Source organism: Neopsephotus bourkii, unplaced genomic scaffold (genome assembly GCF_033783945.1).
Source record: "Neopsephotus bourkii isolate Nb327-2 ecotype Australia unplaced genomic scaffold, CSIRO-AGI_Nbou_v1 NB_1132, whole genome shotgun sequence".
In the NCBI taxonomy this organism is placed as follows: Eukaryota; Metazoa; Chordata; class Aves; order Psittaciformes; family Psittacidae; genus Neopsephotus; species Neopsephotus bourkii.
In genome coordinates this window covers 7,266-34,624 of record NW_026901618.1, presented here as the reverse complement: position 1 = coordinate 34,624, position 27,359 = coordinate 7,266, and the positions used below count along the sequence as shown (strand labels likewise).

The following is a 27,359-nucleotide window of genomic DNA, read 5'->3' as shown; positions in this document are numbered from 1 at the left end:
AGGGCCATAGCAAGAGGGCGGGAGCTACGAGGGCGGAACTACACTTCCCGGCAGGCCGCAGGGGCGGAGAGAGGTGAGGGTGATCTGTTGACGGCGGAGGTGGGGTAGCGTGAAGGCGGTCGCTTCCCGGAGCCCGGCGCCGCGGCCATTGGCAAGGCGTGGGCGGTGCTGCCATGGCGCTGTCGGCGGCGCCCCTTAAGGTCTGCATCGTGGGCTCGGGGAACTGGTGAGTGCTGAGAGGGCTGACACCTCAGCGGCGGCCCCAGCCCACCCTTCCCCAACGCTGTGCCCGCCCGGGCCTTGCTGTCGCTTCCCGCCCCGTGCCGTCGTGCCCCTGCCCGCAGCTCGAGGATTTCGCGTCGTGGCCGCGCTCTACTCGGGGGTGGAGGTGGCCCCGGGTGCTGGTGGTGAAACGTGGTGTCTCCGGTATCTGCCAGTGGGGCTGGGTCTGTGGCTGTGACATACGGGGTGGCTTCTCCAGCCCTGGGTATCCCTCAGAGGCAGTGGAATTGCCCTGAAGTAAACGAAAGAAGAAGCGGCAGAATCGAGCGCCCTGTTTTGGCGTGCTTGTAGGCACTTGTCTGCTCATTGAAGAAGTTAGGTTGGGTTGTTTCTAGCCTGGTGTTTGTTGTGTGGTTTATGCGGTGTTAGGTGATGTAAACATTAAAGATGCTGAATGTGTTTTTAATGTCCATTTCAGCAGCTTAGTACTGTCTGTAGGGCTCTGTAGCACGTCTACTTAGCTCCAGAAGTGGTTTTCCCATCTTAGTGTTTCCCAGGGTAGCTCAAAGAAGGGTTGTAAAACTATTAAGTTATTTGAGGTATGTTTTCCTTTTCAAGTTGATTGTGCTGAGGCGCAGTGAAGGCTTTAGACATGCCTTTACTGCTGCACCCATCACTAATTTATAATTAGACTTAAATAAACTCAGTCTTGTGTTCACTGAAAGTGATGGGTTTACTAATAATCTCAGAAGTTCACACATTAACCATCATTTGTCTTGTCTTCAATTTTTATACAATTCATCGCCACTGTTTTTACCCTGCATCCCTATTTACAATGTATAAGGCAACTGCAATCTATTACATAAATGTATATTCACAGTTGGTCACTTCAAGCACTAAGCATGTGTTATTTCTGATAACGTTGTTTTTTAAGACATTAAATCTAAACTGGGGGGAATTTGGTGTAGAGCAAGGTATTGTGTTTTATTAAACCAGACTTACTAGTGTTCTGTGAGGGTGACCATGGACTTGTTGCTCACTCTCTGCTCCCTCCATCCAGTTAGCTTTTGGTGCTGTTTTGCAATTACAGCCTGGCAGCTGCTGCTATTTTTGTTTTGTGAGGGCTTGCTGAGGGAATGGCTGATGTTTTAGCGCAGCATCTCCTGCTTGCTTTGCACTAGTTTGTAAAACAAACGGGGAGATACTGTGCATTGCAGTGTGTGTCAGAAGGAAAGTACGCAATTAACCCTGTCTGGTTTTTGGGAGTAGTGTTGCTGTTCTTTCATACTCGAGATCTAGCAAAGAATTTTTACGAGAAGTTTGACTGCATTTATATTTGTTTCATTGCGAAACACACTTGCATAAGCAGAAGGATTTGTAGATATTACCTAGTAGCGATAACCACGTGCATATATATTTTGTTTTCAGCTTATTGGATCAGTTTAACTGATCCAAGAAAAGTTCAGGCCTAATGGGATGGATGTTTGGGTGGCAAAATGCCTGTATCTATGATGCTGAGAGAAAGAGATAATGCCATTATGGGGCATCATCTTTTTTCTTCTTAGGGGGATGAATGTATTCAAATAACTTATAGCTTATTTCATATGTGATAGCATTGTGGCAGGAAAGCAGAAACCAAAATAATTTGAAAAACCCTAAATTGCAAATTATTTGATGTGCAACAGCTTTCTCATCTCCTGCTCTTCCTCCCTCAAAAAATAAGTTTCTGAAAACAGTAATTATTGGAGAGGTAGGTGATTTCTTCCTCAAAGTCCAAGGGATGACAGACGCCAAACCCTGACTGCGAAGAGCACTGTGATTCGATAATACATGCAACCGTTGAACTAAATCTGTGTTGTATACCTGTGTGCATGTAAGTGCCTTTTCGAACTGGGGCCTGTGGTCTTAAAATGAAAGCATTTAAAGCTCAAAAACAGGTAAATGGAAAGAAACTGAAGCATTCATATACATCTGATCATTGATATTTTGGAGTTATGTATTTTCGAAGATTGAATTACAGAAGTGTGTGCCAGGTGCTAAATTGTGAGCATGTAAGTAGTTGAACTGGGTGGGGTTTGGCATCTTGTAGCAGTTTGGAGACCGTGGGGTTCTGTGTGAGTCCCACAAGTGCCAGTAGCTGTAGGTCTTTGCCTTCTCACAGCACTTTAACCTCTACCTGGGATGAAAAAAAACGTGAAAGGAGCTTGGCAGGATGGAAACCATTTAGAAGGGTTGAGCCAATCACCTTGGATGATAAACTCCTTCCAGTCAGACTGGTTTCGTAGGTTCGCTAGAGGGAAGGTCACCTTAACAATGAAGTTGACTTGGCAGGGGTCACTCAGCACCTGTTGGAAAATTGTGATCATGGGACAGGGATAAGACAGGTTGCTTGCAAGGCAGGGAAGAGCAGGAGCTATGCTATTTGCTGGCCTTGCCCACTTAGGGTTACTCAGCTGCTGGGTAAGTAATTGTATTGGGATTGTTAAGATAGGGGATAAAATAAGCTTTCATGAACGTGAAGAGAGCACGCCTTGGGAATATGCCTTGGAGACTCAGGATTTAGGGCAGTGCCCAGATTCAGCAAAAGCTGCCTCAGACATGTACTATAGCCCACTTTTCTGATAACTCTTCCAGGGCAAGTAAACAAAGTGTGCACAGCAGGAATTTATCCCTGTCTTTTGCTGGAACCAGTTGTTAATTAATCTGATTGCCTAACTTGAACAGAAAGAGTTTGGAATGAGAAGGGAAGCTACTGGGACACGAGTCCCTACAGCTAGAAACTTGCTGTAGAAAAATTGGAGGTAAAACTTTTACAGGGGGGAGTGGTGTAGAGCTAGAACTAATGATATTGTTTGCACTTTTATATTGTAACCTCCACTGATTCTGGTATCAGGGCAAGTTTAGGAGTTCCTGGATTCTGGGCTTTACTTTTAAAGTGATGAGGAGAAAGCAGACCAACTGAGATACACTGAAACAGTGAAGGGTGGGAGACAAAGTGAGTGGCCTTCCTCAGCGAGCATCAGATACAGTTCTTCGGAGGTGTTAAATAAATGTATGTGATTGTATTTGGGCATAGGAAAAGAACTGCTGTTGAATAGCATTAACCATCCTTCAGAGCATGTCAGGGTTAAGACTGGTGAGGGAATCTTCCACTATGGTTTTTCTTGTGTAACTGCACTGTTGCAGGCACCAGGTCTCATAGCCTAGCTCACACCTGTTCCTTTGGCTCGTGTCAGGAGTATACAAGATAGGCCATATATTCCAGTATGTTATTTCAGAGTGAACACTGAGTATTTGTGGCACTGAAGAGAATACAGGCTTGCTTGTTGAATTAACAGGTGTGGGAAGCTGGTATTTCACCTTACACAGAGCTATTTTGCACTTGGTGACAGTTGTTTCACCTTGCTTAATTCAGTTCTACAGCAGTTGTTGCAACATAACATGAAATGAAGAGCCAGATAAGCCAGTCAGGAGAATCTTCTTGAATTCAGGAACTGAAAGTAAATCTTTGCTACAATACTATGTTCACAGGCTGAAAAAAAGACAGCTTGAGGCATTCAAGTGTTAAATAGTAATGGAATTAATGTCCCTTTCAAGTAGTACACACTGCCAAACTTTATGCTGGCAAGCAGTTTCAAAATCCCAGTTGGACAGTTGCTGAATCAGTCCTATCTATCAACATTAAGCACATGGAATGTGAAGTTCAAAACTGAAGACAGTGATTTGCCAGGATCCAGACTTTGTATATAAATATGCAGTAGTAAACATGCTTTTTGTTCAAGGAACTCAAACAGCTTTCTGAGGAGCAAGTACCTGTGTTGTGTTGAATGAGATTCATACTGTTTGTGTGGATCTGAAATTTGGGGATGAGCTGGTGAGTTGTCTATCATTGCAGCGGAAACCACTCTGTGTGCATGCAGACCTAGAATAAGAGCTTGATAAGAGATGGTTGACAACTGTGGCTTCTGTATCACTTCAGAACCCAGGGGAATTTGTAGTGTGTGAAGCACTGTTAGAGAAACAAACTCCAGTCTCTTAAGACATACGGTTTTCTGGTTTAACTGAAGGTCTGCTTAAGATACATACTGTAATCATTTTCTGCCATGACTTAGAAAGTGACCTTAGGCCTGCAATAGCACACATTTTGAATACAGCACAATGAGTTGTGCCATACTAAAAGCTCCTGGAGCGGAATGAATCTGGTTGGTTTAGTTGCCAGCTACGAGTTTATTACAAGCAATATCCATAATAAATTTAGGGGAGTATGTAAGTATCACTAGATTGGAAAAGTTCAAGTGTCCTTACCTCCTAATAAAGTATGCATTTCCACAAACATACATATAAGACTTAGATTGGTGACTCTGTATTTTTATTGCATCTTTCTAAATTATTTTTGTCTGTTTAGTAGGTTATTAGTAATTATAGAGCCACCTTTTTGTCCCAGGAAAGGAAGTTAGGTTAAGAGGTTTGCTAAATGTCATCTTTTTCTTTCACACAACATTCAGGCTAGAAAGGGGATTGCTTTAGGTGCTCTGCATGTATGTAGCTTCAGTAATTCTGATTGATATCATCATTGTTTAGAAATTTGAGCAATGGAATTGATCCTTGTCCTACAGGTTTCACTGTGTGCTGTTCCTGGGGAGGAAATGGGGCTAACTTAACAGTAATGGAATTGCCTGCAAATTCAGAGGATGCTGTTGCAACAGTTAAATTCTGTGAGGCTGGCAGGATAACCATAAAGCTTATAAGTTATGCAGGATAGAAAAGCTTCTTGGCTTTTAAATGCATGTCAGTATTGCACAGCAACTGCTGAGTCAGTCACCTTAGCAAAGAAAGCTTCCAGTTCCTTAAAGGTAAAAATTAACTTCTTTTTTTTTTTTTTTTTTTTTCCCAATTACGTATGTCACTTTTACCACTGCTTTGAAGATATAATCCATTTGATTTGTGGAAACACAGGAACCCAAACTCTGACTGGATAGCCAGTAAGCAGGCAAAATAAGTAAGGATATTTTCAATAAATGTTTCAGTCCAACCTGCACTAGGTAGACTTGAGAGGGAGCAGCACATGTGAATGACTAGTGTACTTTTCCACTTGTTTTACTAGGTCAAAGTGCTGTGAGTTTCTGTTAATTTTAAAGACAATCTCTTTCTTTTAGAGCAAAATCATAACTTTATTAGAATATTTTTGTTTCCTGCAGGGGTTCTGCAGTTGCCAAAATCATAGGCAATAATGTAAAAAAACTGCAGAAGTTTGCTTCCACGGTGAAGATGTGGGTCTTCGAGGAGACTATTAATGGGAGAAAACTGACAGAGATCATAAATAATGACCATGAAAATGTAAAATACCTCCCTGGATACAAGCTTCCAGATAATGTGGTAAGGCTCAGAAGCTAAATTCTAGTTATGGAGCAGAGGGGATATTGCTCTTGCTGTGAATGGAGGTAGAAAGTTGTTTTGCTAACACCTTTAGGGATTATAATACTTGAGACTGCATGCTATTTTACTGATGAGATCAAAGATTTGAACAAGTAAAATTCTGCAATTGTGCAGGTAGGCAAATCCAATGCACTGTACTCTATATTATTATTATTATTATTTCTTATTTTTTCCCAGTATCACTATTTCATTTATTTACTTCAGCTTCTGTACAGGAAAGCAAAAGAAGCACAATAACAAGCTCTGATCGTACCTAGTACAAAAAATAAATTGGCCTTGGCACTGGAAGGGTGCTGGCTGGTCAGTGATAATTGAAGAGGATTTAAAACACTCTACAATCATTAGGGAGTATTACAGAAGGAGAACTACGAGTATTGCTCAAGCAGACTGCAAAGCATTTGCAGTTTATCTGGTTCTCAGTTGAGCTTCAGCTATGCGCAGCCATATCAGAGTGTTAGATGTGGCATTGCTGGGGCAGGACACTGGGTCTCTGCATCTATTCTTTGTTGGTGTAGCATGATGGTCAGTGGGCAGTTGGTGACTCTTGGTGTTACTGAATTGTCAGCTGCTACAGCCTTTTCCTATAGAGATTTTGGGCAGGAAAAATGCGAATTGCTGTGCACTGCAGATTTCACTTTAACAATAATGCTGAAATGCCATTTCCCAGAAGCGGTGTTTCTGCTGCCCACTTTCTGCTCATTCAGGTTTAATCTCTTTTATCAGTTTGTAGAGCTTATTGATGAATTTTAAACCTGTTATTTTAAAGTGGTCATCAAGTATTAGGAAGAGTGGAGTCTGGCAAGTGATTTCAAAGTAGGTCACCTTCTTAAAGGGTAAACAGAATCTGTGAGTGCAGAGAAAGAATATAAACTAATAGGTGTAAGAGGCCTGGAAAAGAAAGTAGAGTGTATAAGGAACTAAGTAAAGAAACTACTTTTCTGCATGCAATACTTTATTTAAAAAAAAAAAAACATGTCAAAGAGATGGCAGCTTCTTATTAATATTTTCTTACTCAAAGTATTGTTTTAAGTGTTAAGGAACATTTTGAATTTTCATGGCACTAACCATGTTGGTGGCTGTAAAGATGCTCCTTTTAAGACATAAAATAGCTTCTTTGAAAGTTTGAATTCTTTTGATTTTCTGGGAAGTTTATGTTACTGCTCATTTTCAGTGATGAAGCACAATAGTTTGTAGCATTCGGTATAAGACAAAAATGTGATTTATGTATCGGATAATACTTGTATGTAGTGTTAATTTCAAGAAGTTATGTGGCCTTTCTCTTCCATAATTACACAGGTTGCTGTCCCAAACCTTAACGAAGCTGTACAGGATGCAGACTTGCTGGTTTTTGTCATTCCTCATCAGTTCATTCATAAAGTCTGCGATGAAATCACAGGACGAGTACCCAAGAAAGCGCTTGGTATAACTCTCATAAAGGTATAATAAATACTATTTATTAATAACTGAGACCAAGTAATGGAATCTTCTAACCCAAGATGGCATGGTATTTTGAGCTGGAAAGTCCCGTTACATTATTCACGCAGTTGTTCCATTGAGCATTTCTATATGTAAGATCTGCCATTAGTGGCTTGGTTGCAGTGCTTTGTTTTTGGCTAGGCTTGCAGGAGGAGGAGAATGAGGCTGTTCGCAAGGCTTGTAAAAAGAGAGTGTATGGTTTTTTTTTTGCACGACCAAGCTTTCCAATCTTCTATTGATTGTTTCCAAATGCATCATTAGATGAAGAACAGAGCACAGGCATAATTCTTCAATTGTTAACGCACATCCCACACACTGAGTTGATCATTTTAGAATGGCTGAGAGAGTTTCAGGTGATTAAGAGGACAGTGCTTTTGCTCATGTCGAATACTATGTTGCAACAAGAGAGTCTGGTCAGCATTGCCAAAAAAGACAACTGGAGCATAGGAAATAGGAGGGGGCATAGGTGCAGGAAGTGTTTCACTGTAGTGTTTGTAGTTTTGGTGGCAGGAGAATTTTTAAATGTGGATGAGCTGCAAAGAACAAGCTATTCCCATAAGATTTGGAAAATTCTGTTTTGTTGTTGCTTTGTACTTATTTGAGAGTAGGCTGTTTTTGGAGTACACATTCCCTTGTTTACAGTCATGTCTGAAAAATTACATCAAGCTGTGCTCAAAAAGAACAAAACCCTGTATTGCTACTTACTGCAAGCTTGTCTTTTGGTTTGGTTAACTAAACCCATCAAATCCATATTGTTTGGCCACTGCTGACCTGATACATTGTTGAGATGTAGGAAAAAGTAATGCTTCCGAAGTGTGCATTTTGCAGAAAAAGCTTTTTGTATTGTAGAATAAAACAAGGAGATATTAAAAATGGAATGCATAGCATCAAACCCATACAACTGTCCTAGATGCCCTTAAGTTTCAAGTTGTTCATTTATGCTTATTTCTTTTGCAAACTCAAGGTAAACTTTCCTTAGTTTGTGAAACATGATTTATGTTCTCGTGCCCTCAGTGACAGAAATAACTGATGAATTCAGTGAAGCAAATGGGAATTTATGTCAGCATATCTGAAATCAGAGTCTGGGCCTGAATTCCTGTAGCATTACTGCTTGGGGTTTTGATTACCAGTGCAGTGTTGATAAGTGCCCATGTTTAAAAAAGGAGGGGGGGAGTGTACTTATGTTGGAAAATAAAAAAAATCCAAACCTCAAACAAACAAAAACTCCCCAACATAACAGGAAGCCCATACTTAGTTTATTGTGTGTAAAATAGCAGCACCTGCCATGCAAAGCTGAGTTGAATACCAGGCAGCTTCCCACTGGCACGTTGTGACACTGCATCAGTAAGTGGTCTTTTAAAAGAAATGATGTGAGGCCACTGCATTTTTTTTCACAGGTGAATGCAAAGTACATGTTAGCCTTTATGAAAAGGCATAACTGGGCATCATTAAAGATGTCATTTAAGAAGAAGGGGCAGAGATTTAACGCAGCAGTGAAACTAGGTAGTAGAGGCAGAAATGCATTCTTTCTTTTACTTTTGCAGGTTCTTTATACATGCTGTTTTCATCGAAGTCATATTTTAGTGGTCTCATTATGCTCAACACTAATGCTATTAAAGTGGCTTATATTAACTTTGGCAGTTAAATTGCAGTTCTGCTCTTAAAAACATCATTAGTGGGAGATCTTGTTTCTGTGCTTTCTAAATTGCTTGGCAAGTTGGTAGCGTGGCATCTCAGTCCTTTTAGTCTTTTTTTTTTTCTTTCCCCTTTTTCTGACCGTCTAATCCTCAAGCAGAGCCTAATACTTAATAATAAAACAAAGCCTTTGGGAAATAAGTTAATCTGTGTTCCTGTTGAAACTTCTGCAGCTGTGTTGCTTTACATAAGTTCTTATAATGGGTGTCTAAATAAAACAAGCTAATCATTGAGTAGATACGCGGGAATAATTGTATACAGCTTGTGGTGCAGTACATCAGTGAGCACAGGAAGCAGATTAGATGGTCATTCAAAACATTCTTCAGGCAGCCTCCACATCAGTCTCATTTTCATTTACATATACATGGGCCCCAGGGATTGCTCTCAGGCATATTAGGACGCAAGCAGTAAGATCACAGATTTGGACTGCCTGCCTTGCCTGGGGATCATTGCTGCCTAGTGGAAATTCCCAACTTGGAGCCTTATTTTTGGGGAAGGGCTCGGTGTTTGTTTTTTCTCCTGTCACTGTCATTCAGTATTGGATTTAACTCTGCAAGAAACAGGTGCAGCTCTCTGACTTTGTCAGAAATTTCATCTGTTTCATAGGGGAGCAGAATTTGGCACCTAAATCTCTGATCTCCTTTCACTTGGGTGAATAATTGTTGTGTACATAGTCACATTTTTTTTGGAGTTATTCCCAATGTATGCATGCTTTCCTGTTTATTAATTGTCTGCTTAGGAGTAGGGGCCTTGCTCCGTTTTGTGGAGATATTTTTGGCACTTCGAGGGAAAAATACAACATGTATATGTGTGCTTGTTTTCACATCCTTTCTGTATGGCTCATTACAGGTGAGAAGGCAGAGCTGTGCATTAAGTGGTACATATTGAAAAATAAGGCAGAAATGCAAGCATTAGAAATGCAGGCATTAGCCTAATTGTCTGGTTTTATACTGGCATTTCTTCATGCCTCTTGATCACTATTGTCAACATACAAATGTCTGTGGATGTGTATCTGGAAGCAGTAGAGGACCACTCTGCCTTTTTGCTTTCAAGTCACAATTTAAAATTACCAATCCTTAAAAGTACTGACTTCCCAGCATTAAAAAATAGCACTGGATAAAGGGTGGAAAAGACAGACCATTTCAGTAGCTTGTCTGGTTCTGAAAACGCAAAAGGAGCCTGCATTTAGCAAGCTAGGAGAAAAAGATTTTGTGAGAAGAAGGTGGTCTCATTTGGAATTCTTGGTGCAGCAATTCAGGGTACCAGACTTTTCATTGCAGCATTAATCTTTGGGGTGATCCTTTTCTGTTCAGGGTCCTGTTTCTGCCCCTGCTTTCGTGCTTTGCAGATTGTCCATAGATGTTGTTCTCAGCTGTTCAGCTTTCTGTGTGTCTTGTAAATAGCTGTTCCATTTGTAATAGTATTCAAAACAATTAAACTGGGTTTCTACTTGTAAACTGTTGTTGGCATTACATACAAGGGAATTCCCCTGATATTTCAATTCAGATAACTCTTCCCAAAACAAGTTATTGGGATGCCATTTTGTGAGTTCTGGTGCAGTTTCAAATCCACGTGCAGGCCTGATTCACAACTGATGGATTGGTGATGCTTCACTGGTTTTATTAAAGATACACTGATAATAAACAACTGGGATTCCGAACTAAGAAAGACGAAAATTCAGCACCTCTTAAGATGAGGTTTTAGCTATTACCATTATCTAGAGTTTAGTCCCAATTCTTAATGAAGACTGCTTGAAGGAGTCACAACAACAGCAGTTTCACTAGTAGCAAGTATGTTATCTTTAGTCTCTATCTTAGGCCTTGTACTTCTCACCCATGGACAAGACTAATTGTGATGTGCTTTCTTCTCTACTGTGTCTAATGAATGACTTCTTAGTAATTCCATTTAATCTTGGCTGCAGGGTATAGATGAAGGCCCGGAGGGACTCAAACTGATCTCTGACATTATTCGAGAGAAGATGGGAATAGACATCAGTGTGTTGATGGGAGCTAACATTGCTAATGAGGTGGCAGCAGAGAAATTCTGTGAAACCACAATAGGTACTGTTCCAAGTAATAAAAATGTTTAAAATATACTCCTGTCCTCACAGCTGCACAGCAGGTAGCTCACATGTTACTGTTTTCAACATGAGCTGGCTGTTATCAGAAACTGTTGAGTTCTTCTTATTTTAATACTGAATTTCCTGAAATGTTAACACTTCCAAAAGTACTAGTACAATACCGAAATAGAAGGAGAGAGAGGGGTGCAGTTTTACCTAGTCTCACTAGGGTTGTGACCTTAGCAAGCGAAACACTTAAGCATTCTTTTTATCACCCTCCACATAACAAACTACTTTATTTTATTACTGTGCTTAAGATTTTTCTTCTGTCTGCATGGCTTTATATGAATAAATAATTATATGTTCTGTGCTCAGGTGTTACGATCACAGATCATATAATAATAGAATAGTTACGGTTGGAAAGGATTTTAAGATCATCTAGTTCCAACCCCCTTGCCATGGGCAGGGACACCTCACACTAAACCATCTCACACAAGGCTCTGTCCAACCTGGCCTTGAACACCAGAGGGAGCATTCGCAGCTTCCTTGGGCAACCCATTCCAGTGCCTCACCACCCTTACAGTAAAGAACTGCCTCCTTATATCCAATCTAAACTTTGCCTGTTTAAGTTTTAACTCGTTACCCCTTGTCTATGAAGAATCCCTCCCCAGCATCCCTATAGCCCCCCTTCAGATGCTGGAAGTCTGTCATGAGGTCTTCACGCAGGCTTCTCTTCTCCAGGCTGAACAGCCCCAACTTTCTCAGCCTATACAGCAGGTGCTTCAGTCCCCTGATCATCCTTGTGGCCCTTCTCTGGACTTGTTCCAACAGTTCCATGTCCTTTTTATGTTGAGAACACCAGAATTGTACACAGTACTCTTAAGTGAGGTCTCACAAGAGCAGAGTAGAGGGGCAAGGTGTTTGGATTGTTTTTTTGGTTTGGTGTTTTTTGTTGTTTTTTTTTAAGGTATTTCTCAGAATAATCAGTTTCCCCAAAAGCTAGACATTGTCATAGTTCTGTATGGATGCATACTTTTGCAGCACAAGGATGTGCCTAGTCTTGGCTTTCACAGTATATAGACAGGCATATGTGTGTGTTGTGTGTATATGCTTACAGATAGTCGTACATAATAGCAAGGAGCTCATGTTATTTTTTTTAGTGTTAATTTTTACAGTTTTGTGCATTTTTAGCTTTATGACCTTTCATTAACAGCTTTTGTAGTGAACTTATTTTTGAAAGGTTGAATTATCTCTTATTGCTTAGAGACTTTTTCCAGTGATAACATGCTTAATTAATAAAACAGTCTTGACATGCCTTCATCAGCAGGTTTTTCTCTGGAATTCAGGCCTTGAAGTAATGGCTAGAATTGCATTTGCTGTATTTTTAATTCAGCTTTTCTTTGTTATTAACTGGGTTTTTTAAGGGACTGATCAAAAAAAAAAGAGTACAGATAATTAATGGAATTGTTTTTGAGAATCTGTTGCTGAGCAGACAATGAATTACAAAGTAGTCCAGAGTAACTCAGTGCAGAGCTTTGAAGTGCAATGTAAATGTATCATTAGTCACTTAAAGCAGGACTCTGTTTAGGATGAAGGTAGAAAAATCTTGTCTCTGTTTTTAAATATTTTGGCTTGCACAGGAAATGCTAAGTAGTACCCAAATAAATAATTCATTTCTTAGCCTTCTTTTCTCTCTCTCAACAGGCAGCAAAATCTTGGAAAATGGCCTTCTCTTCAAAGAACTCCTGCAGACTCCGAACTTCCGAATAACCGTAGTAGATGATGCAGATACAGTTGAGCTTTGTGGTGCTCTAAAGGTAAGATTAACAAGCTGCAGTTTGTACACAAAGGGAATGGTGATCCTTATAGAAAAGAGGGTATTTTCATTTAAAGAATTCAGTTTATTGTGCTTTATATATTACATAAAAATACTCCATAACATTTCTGGAATAACCATATGGGAAATTGGGGAGCAGCATGTTCTAAGAGTTGGCTTTTAGATGCTTGTCTTATCATCTCCCAGGTTCTCTTTCTACATCTTTTGCTTAGCTCACAGAGAGTCTTGAAACCAGTGTTGGTTTCATCAAATTAGTCAATATATTTCTGAATCCATTTTCGTTCCCTTTTTCTTTTTGCAAGTGTATTCACAAAACGAAAGGGGGAAAAAATATGTTGGTGTCCTGGGTTCAGCAGTAGCAGTCATTTTTCTCCTTCTTAGTAGCTGGTGCAATGCTGTGTTTTCGACTTTCAGCCTGGGAACAGTGCTGGTAACACTGGTGTTTTTAGTTGCTGGTCAGAATGTTTATTCTGACCAAGGACTTCGCGAGTCTCATGCTCTGCCAGGGAGGAGGGGAAGCTGGGAGGAAGCAGAGACAGGACACCTGACCCAAACTAGCCAAAGAGGTATTCCATACCACAGCACGTCATGCCCACTATATAAACTGGGGGCAGTTACCTGGAAGGGCTAGATCACTGCTCAGTGGGGCTGGGTAGCGGTCAACGGGTGGTGAGCGGTTGTATTCTCTTCCATTGTTATTTCCCTTATCGTTATTATTATTGGTGGTAGCAGCAGTGATTTGTGTTATACCTTAGTTACTGGACTGCTCTTACCTCAACCTGTGGGAGTTGCATTCTTTTGATTCCCCTCCCTGGCCCTCCGGGAGCAGAGGTGGGGGGGGGGGGGGAAGGGAGGAAGTGAGAGGGGACTGCGTGGTCTGATTTACGGCTAGGTTTAAACCACAACAGTTGGCATTAATCCTTTGTGTCCAGTGATAAACCTATTCCCTTCTTCATTGACTTACACAACGTAAGCACTCTTATGGTTTATATTTTGTGGATGTGCACTGCATAAAGTTCTTGTGGATAACCACATACAGAGATGAACTGTATGGGAAAAAAGTTATTTTGGACAGTTAGTTACTGAGGTTTTTTTGTTAACATAATTGATGCTGACAGGAAGCAGAGCTTAAACATAGTCTTCTTGCTATTTCTTCCATGTGATTTTGCAGGCCATTTGTGAAAGGAAGTCATTAGCTGCCTGGCACCCTTGCTAACAGGACTGTAGTTCACTATCTGATATCTATCATGGAAGTATTTCTGATAGGTGTAGTGGTTTAGTAGATAATTTGATTTAGTGGGGGTTATCTAAATTTTTTTTTTTTGTAATTCTTTTATATTGCTTTGTTTCTTCTTCCGTTAAAATTATGTGCAATCTACACTATTCACTTGCAAAGCTACCACAGCAATGGATAATGTCTTTAAGCTAAGGAGTTCTGATTTCTACTTAACAGGAAGTAGACTGATAGATATAATAATAACATAATTTTTGGCATACTGTTTTTCTTGGTAATTTTTTTCTTAAGCTGTCATACTGGAAGTCCTGAGGAGATCATGACTCTATGCACTGGGCTAATGTGCTACGCTTTGGTATAACATGCATACTTTAGACTTACTGTATTTATAGAAATTTCTCAGTATTGCAAAATGTGTAATTTGTCTCCAAAGCCATTACTTTAAAACAGTGATGTGGTGATTTGGGAGGTTAGCAGAAAAGAAATCCCTGTGTATAGACCCATGGAACTAGTCAGAATGTTTTACAGTTTTATTTTTCCTTGAAATCTGCTCAGCCTGATGTTACCTGGCTAGCTTCAGTTCTTGCTGGATAAAAGAGTTCTGTCCCAGGTCATTCTTTTTCCAGACAAATCTTGTGAAAGGATGCTAGAAATGAGTGTGCCCATCAAACTGGGCAGCTAGTCAGCAGACATTGAAAATTCACTGTAAAGGCTAGGCAAGATACCAGTATCTTTGAAAGTGCAGAAGAACTTGAATAAATTGTTGGGTTTGACCTGGAAAGAAACTGAGATTAAATTTGTGTGTTTTCTTTATAGTCTTGTTTAGTTCCTCCCTTCTGCTTCATTATTCATCATGCATCCTGCAGACTGAACTCTCCAGTTTCATTTCTAAAAAGCTGTGTATATTCTGTATGCTCTGGTAATTTGGCTTTGTTGCAGTATATTTTGTTCACTGAGTTGAGACTTCCAGAGAAATGGGTGATTTGAGCTCTGAACAAACAGCGAATTCAGGATAGATTAGCTTGTTTAAAAAGACTTTCTTGCCTGATTAAAAGTCAGGAATTGGCATAAAGTGGCATATATCAGCCATGCAAGCATGGGTGATGCTTTTTAAACATACAGTCCTTCCTTAATCTCAAACCCATTTTTATTAAAATTATGGTTTTAAAAGTAATTTTTTCATTTAAAACCCTTTCTAGTGTGATCCTAACCCTTGTGCTGACAGCCTGTAAATCATTTCCTGAGCTGGTCTGAACTCAAACATTGAAAATTTTATTAATGCATTGGGAGCATGTTTATGCCTTTGAAAGAAAATGTAGAAACTAAAATTGAGCAGATGGGTGTGTTTTTATTGCCTGTGCAAAGCAAAATGCAAAGCTCAGATGTGAATAATGAAATGTAAACTTGAGCTTTTGTTCTTAGTTGTTGTACATTCTTTTTCTTAAGACAATTGCTTGCTAAGGGTAGCAACAAGCACTTGGTTTTTTTGTGATTAATCTGATCATCTTTATAAAAAAAGTGAAAAATAAGCATCTTTTAATGTGATTGGTTTTAGGGGAGAATCTAAAGTGTAGCTTCTGTCAGCTAACAGTTGCTTTATTAAACTTGGAAAGTTACTTCATGAAAAAGTACTAAATATTAGCATTATTTAACTTGTTGGAAGGAGGAAATTCCTGTTTCAGAACATGACAGTGCTCTTTCTCTGGCAGTGCCAATTCAAAATGTCGCCAGCATCTCTGCAAACTACAGCTTAGAGGACAGAAGTAAGAAGCACACATGCCAGGCCAAACTGTATTTTTGGCAGTGGAAATAGTAAAAGCAATTCCTGTATTGATATTTAAAGGGTGAGAAATAGTACACTATGTGAAATAGTATATTCTCCCAGCTTGTGTTTTTTTTCTATAAATACCAGCTTGGGAAAAGCAAACTTTTGTGGTATTTCTGGCATAATACACTAGATCTTGTTAAAAGCCTACACTTGCCTTGTTCTCTATTTCTGCAAGCCTTTCTAAGCTGAGATTTTCAATGTGGATGCTTAACTAAAGGTTGGGAACAAATGTAGAAGGGTAACAGAATGTCCTCTGAGCACAGCTTTCCCTTACAATAATGATAATTTAGGTTTGAAATTTGGTTTTTGAAACATTCAAATTCCAACTGTAATAATAGGTATTGCAGGTGAGTGATCATGTAAGAACATGTACTCATTTGCTATTTATATACATATATATATTAAATATCCACTTCATTTACTGCATTTATGTTTTGTGACAATGGGCTAATGGAAATATACTTAAGTATAGAAACTGCAGTCTTGTGTCATCTTGGAGACTGGCTGAACAGGCAATGGTAGTCACTTTACAAAGCAGTGATCCTGATAATGCTGAGGAGGGAGACCTACTGTCTAAAAGAACTTGTTGGCATTCTTGGCATGTTCTTCTCTATGATGATTTTTTTTTTTCTTTTGAGGACCTGAGCACGTTTCCCATTTATTTGTTGACCTTTTCTAAGGGTTGAGGTCAGAAATTAACAAACTTCAAATTTGGATAGTTCAGTTTCAGCGTATCCAGTTGACTTCACAGGCAGTGTGATCTAAGACCACCTACAGGTTCCAGCTGTTATTTGCCATATGATGGAGTCTTCCTAGGAAGTGTTTAAAGATTATGACAGCACTGTAAGAGTAGTATGAGTAGCTGTGCATATGTACAGATATACTCCTGGGTGCTTATGGATGTGATACTGATCTCTGGATATGGCAGAATGGCCATGCTTCCACTGCCTTGTGTATGTGTTCAGATATCTGGAGAGTTAAAAACCCTCAAGTGGCAGCAACCAAGGACCAAGACAGATAACAACAGTTACTTCAGAAAGGAGAAGGAGCAGTTGATGTGGTTGCCTTTCAGGTTGCTTCAGGATCATCTCTAAATCTTATGGTTCCAGCTTAACCTTAAGCAAAGAAGTAAGAAGTAGAATGATGATTTATTATTTACCAGGTTATGTGCATTATTAGTTACAAAGATGGTCTTGCAAGGTGGTCTACGTCTGTCACTGTTGGATAGTCAGTCTAGGTACTACAGAAGCTGATTGTGGCAATTACTCTTTCCTGACATTAAGTGGAAATGAAATCCATTATTTACTTTCAAGTTTGCTGGAAGCAAGTAAGCAGTTTATGCTTAACCTCCCTGACAGTCCTGCTGATACTGTCTTTTATTTGTTGAGTCTTCATCTGACCTCTCTTAGCCATGATGTGAAGCAAATTGCTTCTCCAAGTTCATGTGTAAGCAGGCTGTGCTGAGCTGACACTACCTCAAGGAAGTCTGGACATCCCAGGTGAATTAGTATTTCTGTTACTAAAATGCTACTAATGCTATTGCATTAGAGAACTACTCTAATGATCCATTTAATTATGGAGAGGTAATGATTGCCTCAGAAATGGCCTCGGATGCTGTCTTCATGAGCACTCCACAAACCTGTAAACAGAGTAGGACTGGAAATTGGGTATTTCTGAGTATTGGCTGACTGTGTAAGAGAACATCTGTCAGCAAAATCTGCAGGTTTGTTAGCCTTGATTTCATGGTCATCTCTTGACCTTGCATTTGTGACTTCTCTCACAAATGGCATGTTTGCGTCAAGTCATGTGCAAGTGAAAGATGTTTCTCTCATTTGTTCTGACACATACTGTGAGAACTGCCTGGCATTACCATTTCTCTTCTGGAGCATAACTTCACTGTAAAATAACTGAATCAGGTCTCCCTTATATTCTAGAATAACTAGGGCTAATGCCAGCTTCTGGATACCAGATCAGCTAAAAGCTTGCCTGTTAGTGCAGAGTGTTTTAGTAGTTTAAAACCATACGGAATGTAAAATCATCCTGTGTATCTTGCCTGCTGGGTGCTCTAATATAAAAAAAAAAAAAAGCTGTTAATGCTGAGATGGAGGAAATCTGCTTGCTCAAGGGTGAGGTGGCTTTGAGAGCTCTGAATCCCTCAGGCCAAGACAAATGTTGTGTTGCAGTTCATCTTGGTGGTGTTGTGACAGTATTTTTTAGCCTTTGGAACAACCAACTTGTATGTAAGCTGAAGTTTACTTGCCTATTGGGCTCTCAGAATCCCCATGTTACACATGCAAATACAGTCAGTCTTTGAGCTCACAGAAGTGTACACAAATGTATATTTGCAGGAGCTGTTGTAACTTCAGGTATAGGCTTTGGCAGTGGCAGTGTTCAGGATCAACTGTGTCGGATACAGAACAATGTTTTCACCAGATAGATACAGATTCTCCCCCAGAGTCTGCTTCTCAGAAGATCACTACAGTGCTAGTGCCATTAGGCTCCTGTGTGTTAATTTGCTTATGTTCTAAAATGACTAGGACTAATGCCAGCTTCCGGGTACCAGATCATTATGCATCTTCCTGAAACAAACTCAACTTAGTGCCTGCAGCCAGAAATGTCAAGGACCAAGCTGCCTGGTTTGGTCTTGTTTTGGACTGAATGATGACTCAGTCTCAAGTTCTGTGAGATTTTGTGTTGGTTTATTTCTAAAAGGAGTGGCTTGTCTTTCAGTGAGGTGTAACTTTCAATGTGGTGTAGTTCAGTTCTCTGGAGCGTATTAGACACAGGAGAGTTGTCACAGATTCTTAAAGGATTTGAGTAAAACCAGGTGGTAGACCCTGTAAAATAATAGTTGTGGCCCGAGGGTTATGTAGACCACGTAAAGCAGTCTCCTAGGAGTGGGTGGGTATTCCAGAGTATAACCAGTTGTCTTTTTTTCCTCATTATTTGCAAACTAATTTTAAGACTGTACAATGGGGACATTGTACAAACAAGGAGTTTGGTGTTTCAGGGTTAGACTCGCAGCTTGTCTTTTCCCCACCCCATTTCCTCAGAAGTAACTAGTCTTGATGTGACTTGCTTAAAACAATATTCCTGTTGCTCCAAACACAAACATCGCAAAAGGTGGAAGTAGACAACAAAATACCATAGGCCAAATCATCCTGTAAAGTTATGGCCAGATAGGCTGCTTCAAAGTGGAAAGCAAAGTCAAAGCAGGCAAAATTGGAGGGAAGGGAAAGCTTTAGTATTGGAGTGTTCAAGAAGTACATGTAAAAAGTCTAGAGGTTGTTCAAAAATTGTTGGGTTTAGCTGAGCACTAAACACTCGCAGACTTTGTGTATGTGTACATTCCATTTAAATGGGTTATCCCATCTGAAAACTTCTTAAATACCTGTTTGACTTCTTCTTGCTTTGCTACCAAATGAAAATATATTGGAGGTTGCTCTGGGAGAGGCATTTGATGAAAGCATGCCCTGACTGAATCACCACAAGCAGCATTTAAGCCAGGATGATCTGAAGCACCAGCTTTAAAAGTCTTGATTTGCTGCTACATGTCTGATGTTGGGGTATCTGTCTGCAATTTTTATGGTCACCTTCAGAGCTCAGCTGGCTGCTCAAAAAGCAGTGACTTGTCCTCTGACATCATTTGATTCAGATCCATCTAGTCATGACTGGCCACACTGCAGCTACCTGCAGGTTTTGGTTCTTGCAGTCCAAAAAACAAACAAAACCGGTTGAAAGTCAGCTTGTTACTTTCATTATCAATTTCTGAGTTGCTGTTTCTTCAGGAGTAGTTACAGATGGTTTTGTTGATTGGGTTGGTGGTTTTTTTCCCTGCACTCAGTGCTGTATTAGGTGCCATAATGTTAGTTCTCCTTGAAGGTTACTGCTGCTATTGTCACATGCTGAAAGGTATTACTATATGTTTTGGTAGGGGTTGTTGGGCTTTGGGTTTGTTTTGTGGATTTGTTTTTTTGTAGGAGCAAACTAATCTTGGCTAGTCTCTCTTTTCCAGGCCAGAAAATAGCTTTTATAATCACTGAAACATATCTCAACTAATCTCTATGTTCATAAACTGAAGAAGGGTCTGCATAGCTCGTTGTTCATGAAGAAACGGCACATGCTTTGTAGAAGCTGTCACCAGGTCTGAAGAGGGGGGGAAAACCCTACATTTTTTCTTCAGAATCCTGTGTCATGAACCTTCTGAGAATCCTTGATTAACTATTGCTGATACAGGAACTCTGTATACTTAAAAGGACTGAATTCTGTTAGCTTGGCTGAATTTGGGCTCTTAGCATATCACCATAGAAATTGACAAATGATTCTGTGCTTCAGTATTACTTTAATCATAAAGAAAATATGGATGACTATGGGATGTCGGTCTAACTTTATCCCTACCTCAGGGCAGGAACAGCTCAATCTAGATAAAACTTTGTTTGGGTGTGGTAATACCTGTTTGTTCATAAAGATAGTCAATAATAATAGCTCCACAGCCTCTAGGGCAGCTTGTTCCAGAGCTTTTATTCTGCTTTTGTCCTTGAAAAACCTAGTAATATAAGACTTGCCATCTTTGTTTGTTTGTTTTTTCTTTTGTAGAGATTATCCTATAGCTATCTAAATCCCAAACCAAAACAATAAAACCAAACCCAAACCCCAATAAAACAAGGATGGAGTCTTAGAATAGTAAAGTATTTGCATTTCTTAAGGACATCTGCACTGTGTGTTTTGGTGTCTCATACAATTCTGCAAGCAATAATTAACTCATTGCCATTTGGTTTGTCTCTTCTCATTAGAATATAGTAGCGGTAGGAGCTGGGTTCTGTGATGGCCTTTGCTGCGGTGACAATACCAAAGCTGCTGTTATTCGCCTTGGCCTGATGGAGATGATTGCCTTTGCCAGAGTGTTTTGCAAAGGGCGGGTGTCTACTGCCACTTTTCTGGAGAGCTGTGGGGTTGCTGATCTCATCACAACATGTTATGGTGGCCGGAACAGACGTGTGGCAGAAGCCTTCGTTAAAACAGGAAAGGTACCTCATTCACTGTGTGAAATCCACTGTTGCAAGTACTAACACTCCTTGTTTGTTGGAGTAACAGTACAATTATCTGAGGCATGCTAGCTGTGCTGAGTGAGAACCCTTCTCTGTCCTCATGTTTTTGAGTGTAGCAAGGCTAGAATGGAAGTAAAGGTGTTAAAAAAGAGGGAAATGCAGATTTAAGGAGAATTTCTACAAACAATAACATAGGAGAATATTTTATATGCTCACTTAAGATCGTTTTTGAGAAAGGAAAAACTCAGTTTTTTTTTTTTTTTTGTCATTCAGATGATGCTGTCAGGCTTATGAAAACTTTTATCATAAATCTCCTTCTCCTCCTGTTGTTTCTTTTTCCCACTTCATGGTTTAGTCTATTGAACAATTGGAGCAAGAAATGTTAAATGGTCAGAAACTGCAAGGACCACAGACTTCTGCAGAAGTGTACCGTATCCTCAAGCAGAAAGAAATGCTGGAAAAGTAAGTAAGAACAGATAAAGCCAGTTCCACATGCCCCTTTTTTATGTCCATAATTGTTTCTGCATATTTGATATCTTCTTGAAGGTAACAGCCAAGAAGAAAATCGTTGTAGTAAGAGTAGCTTAATCCCCAGTTAAAATCACAGAGAGAAGTGAATAGATCCACAAAATAATACTACTGTAGATCAAGCTAGTTGGGTGACATTAAATTTCTGCAGAATGTATTGTTGCCTTCTGCTATCACAGAAAAGCAGAGCAAGTGTGTCTTAATATTTGAAAAGAATAAAATACATGGAAATGGAAGCTGGGCTTCCTAAAGAGACTTATGAAAACGCTCTACAGCTAATTTCATTGTAGTAAATTCATTACTTGTCTCCAAGGAGAGGCGCTTTTTTATGAAGGTTCTGTATAGGTGATCATCTGAACAGAGTGGCTGCTTCTTTCCACGTGAATTCTAGCTCAGAGAGCACAGTTCTCTTTCCTAATACGGTTTCCAGTTTGCTGTAGGATAAAACTTACCATCTGCTTGTACAGGTCGGGGGTTATTTTCTCGTATGAAATGAAGCAGGTTTTCCTGGCTTGTTCATTTGGGTTCAAGTCAGAGCATGTATGATTCCTAGAGCCACATGCACACAGTTGTCTCCATGTGAGATTAAGGGATGCGTGTATCCCTTCCTGTTTGAAGAGGATGCAAATCAGAAAATAAATGCCTGCCAGTGAGACCAAGCCTTGCTACTTTCTCTTTTCCCAAAGGAGTTTTTAAAGTATAGTTTTAATGGCTCAGCTACATTAAGTTACTTATTTTTTTACGTTTTCCTTTGGATGTAAGGTACTGAAGTCTGCCTCTGCAATGCATGAAGCTAACTGCAGAAAAAAAACCTAGTTAAACATTGGCTTCATTCTTTGCTGATAATGATGCCCTAAATGAGACAGGATGTCATGTTTGGGTTGTTTTGGGGGGGATTAGTTTAGTTGATTATTTTTTCCCTATCTTACAACAAATAGAGTGTATTATGGAAGACTTCAGGTTTTGCTTTTTCTTAATGAAAGTTATGAAAACCATTGGTATACCAATGTATATGCATCAGTTCTTTCTAAAAGGTCCTATTCAACAACACTTTCAAAAGCAACTTTCAGCGTGGTTTTCCCAGACTTTCTTGTTACTGCTTTAAAACACAAAGCACAATAAACCAGCTGTGTTTTTAAACTGCAGAGTTAAGTGTCTAGGAAGAATAAAATTTCGCACTCTCATCCTCCAGAAAGAATCTCAATGCTACACAGAAATAGGCAAAAGTCAAAGTTCAGCAGAAGAGCCTCGGTAGCAGGGTTGATGCCTGTTGGTATTTACAGTGCAATTAGTTTTTTCATTTCAACATTGTAGAACTAGCCCTCTTAATGTACTCAGACATAAGATGCATTTGGAGTTTGCTGAGCCTGCAGTCAACCTTGATTCTGAAGAATCTGACATTTCAAAATCCATGTTGTATTTTGGACCATCAAAAACTTGACCTTCAATTTCTTCTTGGGTTTCTTTATGTCATATTCTGCATTGTGTTTTCGAATTATTGCTCAGAAATAATGCACAACTGCTGTGCCAGTCATCCTTTTCAACCATGGATGAGTATTACTGTAAGATTATCAAGGAAAGATGCAAGTAGTTTTAGTTTGTTTTTAACTTTCTGGATGACTTAGTGGTTGGGCCATGCATAATGAATGCTGCAGGCCCCATTAGAGCTAGCTAGGCTTCTCAGAGTGACTGTGCATTTTAGAGATGCCTTATTGTCATTTTAGAGATGCTTGGAGGTTCTGTATTTAGCAGGTACTTTTCAACCCAGCATTAACACTCGGCAAATACTAAAAGAAACTGATCTTTCCTAACCCCACTTTATAGCTTTCATTTAAGAAAATATTACAGAATAAACTTCACTGCGTTTGCTTTCTCTACCCTGTTTCCTCAGGTTTCCATTATTCACTGCTGTGTATCAAATCTGCTATGAAGGGAAGCCTGTCAGAGAGATGATATCCTGCCTTCAGAGTCATCCAGAGCACATATAAAATCAATCAGGCATCATCCTAATGCAGGTTTCTGCCTTTCAAGTTCATATCTGAGTTCAAGTGGATGTCTCATTAACATTTGTTCAAAGCTGTTCACCAGGCAACAGTAACAATGTGAATGTCTCTGAATGGGTATTGCTTTTTGTTATACAGCCTAGTTTGACACAGCATGCCATGTTGGCTTGGTGATAGTTGTTTTACTGGCTAAAATACAACTGATTTAAGGTAGACAATGCAAAAGTTACACTACATATCCAGTGTATAAACACAAGTGTACTTTTGTGTGTGTTCCTACGCCTTAAGCAACAGTGTTTTGTTGTCTCTCATTAAGGCCTAGTCCAAAATCCACTGGACACTGAGAAGAATCCCACTGGTTTTGGTGGAGACTGAATCAAGCCTGTAACCTTGAAATGTTAGGAGTCTTTCTATTGGAACTTGTCATTGTCTATACAGAGGAAAACCAATTTAATATTTGGCATGGATATGATTGTATTAATTTAAGCAATATTAATGCAAAATAAGCAGTTGCTTGGGGGCTACAGGGGTATTTTAATGAACTCTGGTGAAGAACATTATGATTTTTGAAAGTCTAAAACTCTCAGACTATTTTGAAACCAATTTCTAAGTGAATTTAAAGATTTTAATTACACTATTTTAAAGGGAATATGCTAGAGGGGGATCGCTACCTTCCCTCCTGGTTTTAATCCTCACATTTTTGTATTTCTCTGTTTCTCCCTTGACATTCCCAGGTGTTAGGCTCTTCTAGAACTGCATTCCCAAAAACAAGTGGGAGATCCTGACTTGGGGATTCTAAACCCTGGATCCTAGGGGTCATTTCAGAGTTGCCTGTGGTCATTCTCACTGGTATTGTTTGGTGGGTGGGGAAGGATACTGTTAGGTATCCACCACCCAAAGCTGTCATGCTGTGTTTGTAGCTTAACCATCAGCTGGAAGGTGTTGCACTCCACACAGCACTCCAAGGAATGTTTGGGAAATTCCCTGGTTAGATATGCTTGAGTTGTCAATAGAGTTACTATGTGCCAGTACAATGACCATTCATTTCAGTGCCTGCCAGTGACTGACATGTCAACTGGACTGTAGTCCTGAACCAGAAACCCAGAGATGTTAAATTCTGAAGTTATTTTTTCACTGGATAAACTTTAATGGGTACCTTGATCAAGTACTTTATTGACCAGTCTCCCAGGAAGCTTCTCAAAGCCATCTCTTTTATTTCCTATCTCAACTAGGTTTTCTCAGGCACCTTTGCTTTATCAGGAAGGTTCATTTTACTATTGGAAAAGTTGTGATTTCATGGAGTTTTAGGGGTAGTGTTGGCTTGGTTATTTTTTGTTGTAAGAAGGTTTGTGCAGGATAGGTATATGAAATCTGTTTTGCTTTTCTTGTGTACTAAGGTGTGATTTTGGGGTAAAATATATCTAGGTACATAAAGAGTGGACTCATTCTTGCAGCTGGGATACAAGGATTAGCATCAGGATTTAGAGAGCTCAGAATGAATGCCCGTCACTCTGAATATCCACTCCAAACTTCTGAGCAGTATCAGAAGTGTTGGTCAGTGTTCTCAGTGATGTTTTTAAGGCCAGAAATCGTGAGCACAAACCCATAGTGAAGCTTCCAAGTTTTCATTCAAAGCTAGCTAAAACAAAGAAGGATGCCTGGGAGTAATTGTCACACTTCCTTAAGTAGCCTGGATTGCAGTGAAAGAGGTGAGGATGAAGACAGCTTTGTATAGACAGGAAGATGCTTCAGCTTAGTGCTAGCATTTCTTGTCTGGCATTCATTTTTGGAAGATCGTGTGAATGTCCTCAGATATTCAGGGGTGTAAGAAGGTATCTTGCCTTATTTCTGTAGTGCTAAATACAACAGATGGTCAGAAGTTAAGTAACATCAGATGCTTGTGGTAATGGAGGAAATAGCTGGTAGAGCTGACTTTGAATAAGCACTCTGCTTTAGCAATTAAAAGGCTGGTTTGAGACTGTAAGCACTGTGACATGCACACATGGAGCATACACTCCTCATTACTGCATAGCTTTCAGTGTGTATTCTGATGGATTCTGCTGGCTTTTTAATACCTTGCTGATTTGCTTTGGTCTGTGTGTATATATGCATAAATATGTAAACTTTTTTTTTTACATGCAGTATGTAGAACAGTAGCATTTTGTAAGATACATAAAGGGCTATATAAGCTAAATGTGGTAAATTAATATATATATTAAGTGACTTCTTTATTATTCCAATACTACTACCACTGAAACCCCAAAATCTTAATTATTCTTGTTTTGTACAGAAGCCTATTCCAAGGCAAATCCAGAGGAAAGGGTTTTATGAAATTCTTTCCTCCAGTGTGTACTTTCTTGTTCTTTTCAGACAAAAAGTGAGGTTTCAGTAACTAAAATAATTTATTTAAATTTCTATAAATACTTCACCTTTGTATTTGCTTTTCAGTGCTTGAGAACTATCAACTTGTCACTAGATACTTTCCTCCCACTAATAGTTACTGCTTACTAAAAGATTGTGATATGATCCTGGAACTGATTGGAATCGTGTTCTACAAACACTGTTTTGCCTGGTACTAGGATAGTCTTACTGACAGCGTTCACTCCTGTGTTAAGGGATCCTAAATGTGTAACTAATAATGCTTGGTTTATAAATTCTGATTACTAAGGAAGGCGTTATCTTCTAATGGTACCTACTCAGTGTGCCCTAGACGTGTATTGATTTTGTTTAAAGATTGTGACTATATACTCATTTAAACAGTTAGTACGAATAAACATTTTTGTCTTTAGAATCATTTTGGTCTCTGTCTCATTTTACATGGCTCATGGGCATTTTATTCACTTGATAGAATGTAGGTTTTTATGGATATGGTATATAATGATAGCAGATATGAGATTGCCATGCAAGAACTTGGATTTTAAAAAGAGGTATTTGACATCTAGATGTTAGCATTTTCATTTCTGTCCATTAGTGAAAATGATGGGGTCTTTGAGCTCTGGAATGGATTCTTGGCTTCAGTATTTTGAGCTGCTGCGTGAGCCACTGGAGGGCACTGGTGGGTAAGTGACCAATTCTGCGGGCTCCGCAGTTCCTTTTCAGAATTTCCTTCGGTTCCTGTATGACTGCCCCTGGCTTTCACTGTGTTCCTTGTACTTGGAGATGGTTTTAGTTCAGCACCATATGCATGTGTTGTAGATCCACTGGAAGTGATCTTTTTATAGGTTGGGTATAAAACACCCAACAACTTACTACCTTTGCTCAAGGCCCTGCCTTGCCTTTGTGTCTGTCTTAACACTACTACCTCAGCTCTGGGACAGTATGGTCTGTGAGATCTTCCAGCATCACTTGGATTCCAGTAGTGTACATCCAGAAATGCTTATTTCTGTTGCATCTTGAAAGTTGGTGGAGCCTGGAAGATGATGGGAACACATTGTGTCAGTGTTTATAACAGCAAAAGGAGTGGGAGACATCAAGTGTTTTACTAGGGAAAGGAGGATCCACTATGTAGTCATGGGGCACCATACTGTAAAAGAAGTGTGGAGTGTTTTGGTGAACAGAATAATGCACTGTCTACCTCAAAGCATTTCATAAAATGAGGGCAGTGTCTTAATTCCTCCATTTACACATAGGGGATACTGGCAGGTAAAGGCAGTTGCACAGCAAACCTGTGGCTGGATGCATTTTATTCCTAATTTTAAGCCAGGGTTTCAGCTATCAGGTCATTTCTCCTTGTACCTTTCAGCTCAAAATTGTTTTTATTTTAAGGGTGTATGAAATCAACTAGTAAAATAAATATGTAGGTATCTAAAACATACCATCATACCATTCTAGTAAGTCTGAGTCTGCAGGAAAGCAAAAATCACAAGAGAATTAGGATGGTTTCTTTCAAATGGGCATTATCTTCTGAAGGGATGATCCTTTCTCACCAGATCAGTGCTTACAGGCTGGGTGTCTCTGATTGACTGTAAATAACACTGAGACAAGGGGGGGCAC

At 39.6% G+C, this 27,359-nt stretch overlaps 1 protein-coding gene across 2 annotated transcripts; it reads left to right on the top strand.

Annotated features, from left to right (window-relative positions):
* Window positions 1-79: 79 nt before the first annotated feature.
* GPD1L (glycerol-3-phosphate dehydrogenase 1 like) lies at window positions 80-26,160 on the top strand. Of its 2 annotated transcripts, XR_009726848.1 has the most exons (9): window positions 80-226; window positions 5,421-5,598; window positions 6,955-7,095; window positions 10,751-10,889; window positions 12,593-12,705; window positions 20,581-20,814; window positions 21,191-21,297; window positions 23,255-23,411; window positions 25,815-26,160. XR_009726848.1 is itself a non-coding variant. In XM_061362628.1 (8 exons), exons 1-8 carry the CDS (start codon window positions 174-176, stop codon window positions 23,349-23,351), a joined length of 1,062 nt encoding a protein of 353 aa, XP_061218612.1. In that variant the 5' UTR covers window positions 80-173; the 3' UTR covers window positions 23,352-26,160. The 2 variants fall into 2 exon arrangements, 1 of the variants encoding a protein (XP_061218612.1); XM_061362628.1 differs by having other exon boundaries at window positions 23,255-26,160.
* The last annotated feature ends 1,199 nt before the right edge of the window (window positions 26,161-27,359 follow it).

Bases quoted from the DNA above. Each gene is read 5' to 3' on its own strand.
- GPD1L (XM_061362628.1), top strand. From the start codon at position 174: ATGGCGCTGTCGGCGGCGCCCCTTAAGGTCTGCATCGTGGGCTCGGGG. The intron at 12,706-20,580 runs GTAAGATTAACA...TCTTCTCATTAG, and splicing joins AGCTTTGTGGTGCTCTAAAG to AATATAGTAGCGGTAGGAGC. The intron at 21,298-23,254 runs GTAAGTAAGAAC...CTGTTTCCTCAG, and splicing joins CAGAAAGAAATGCTGGAAAA to GTTTCCATTATTCACTGCTG.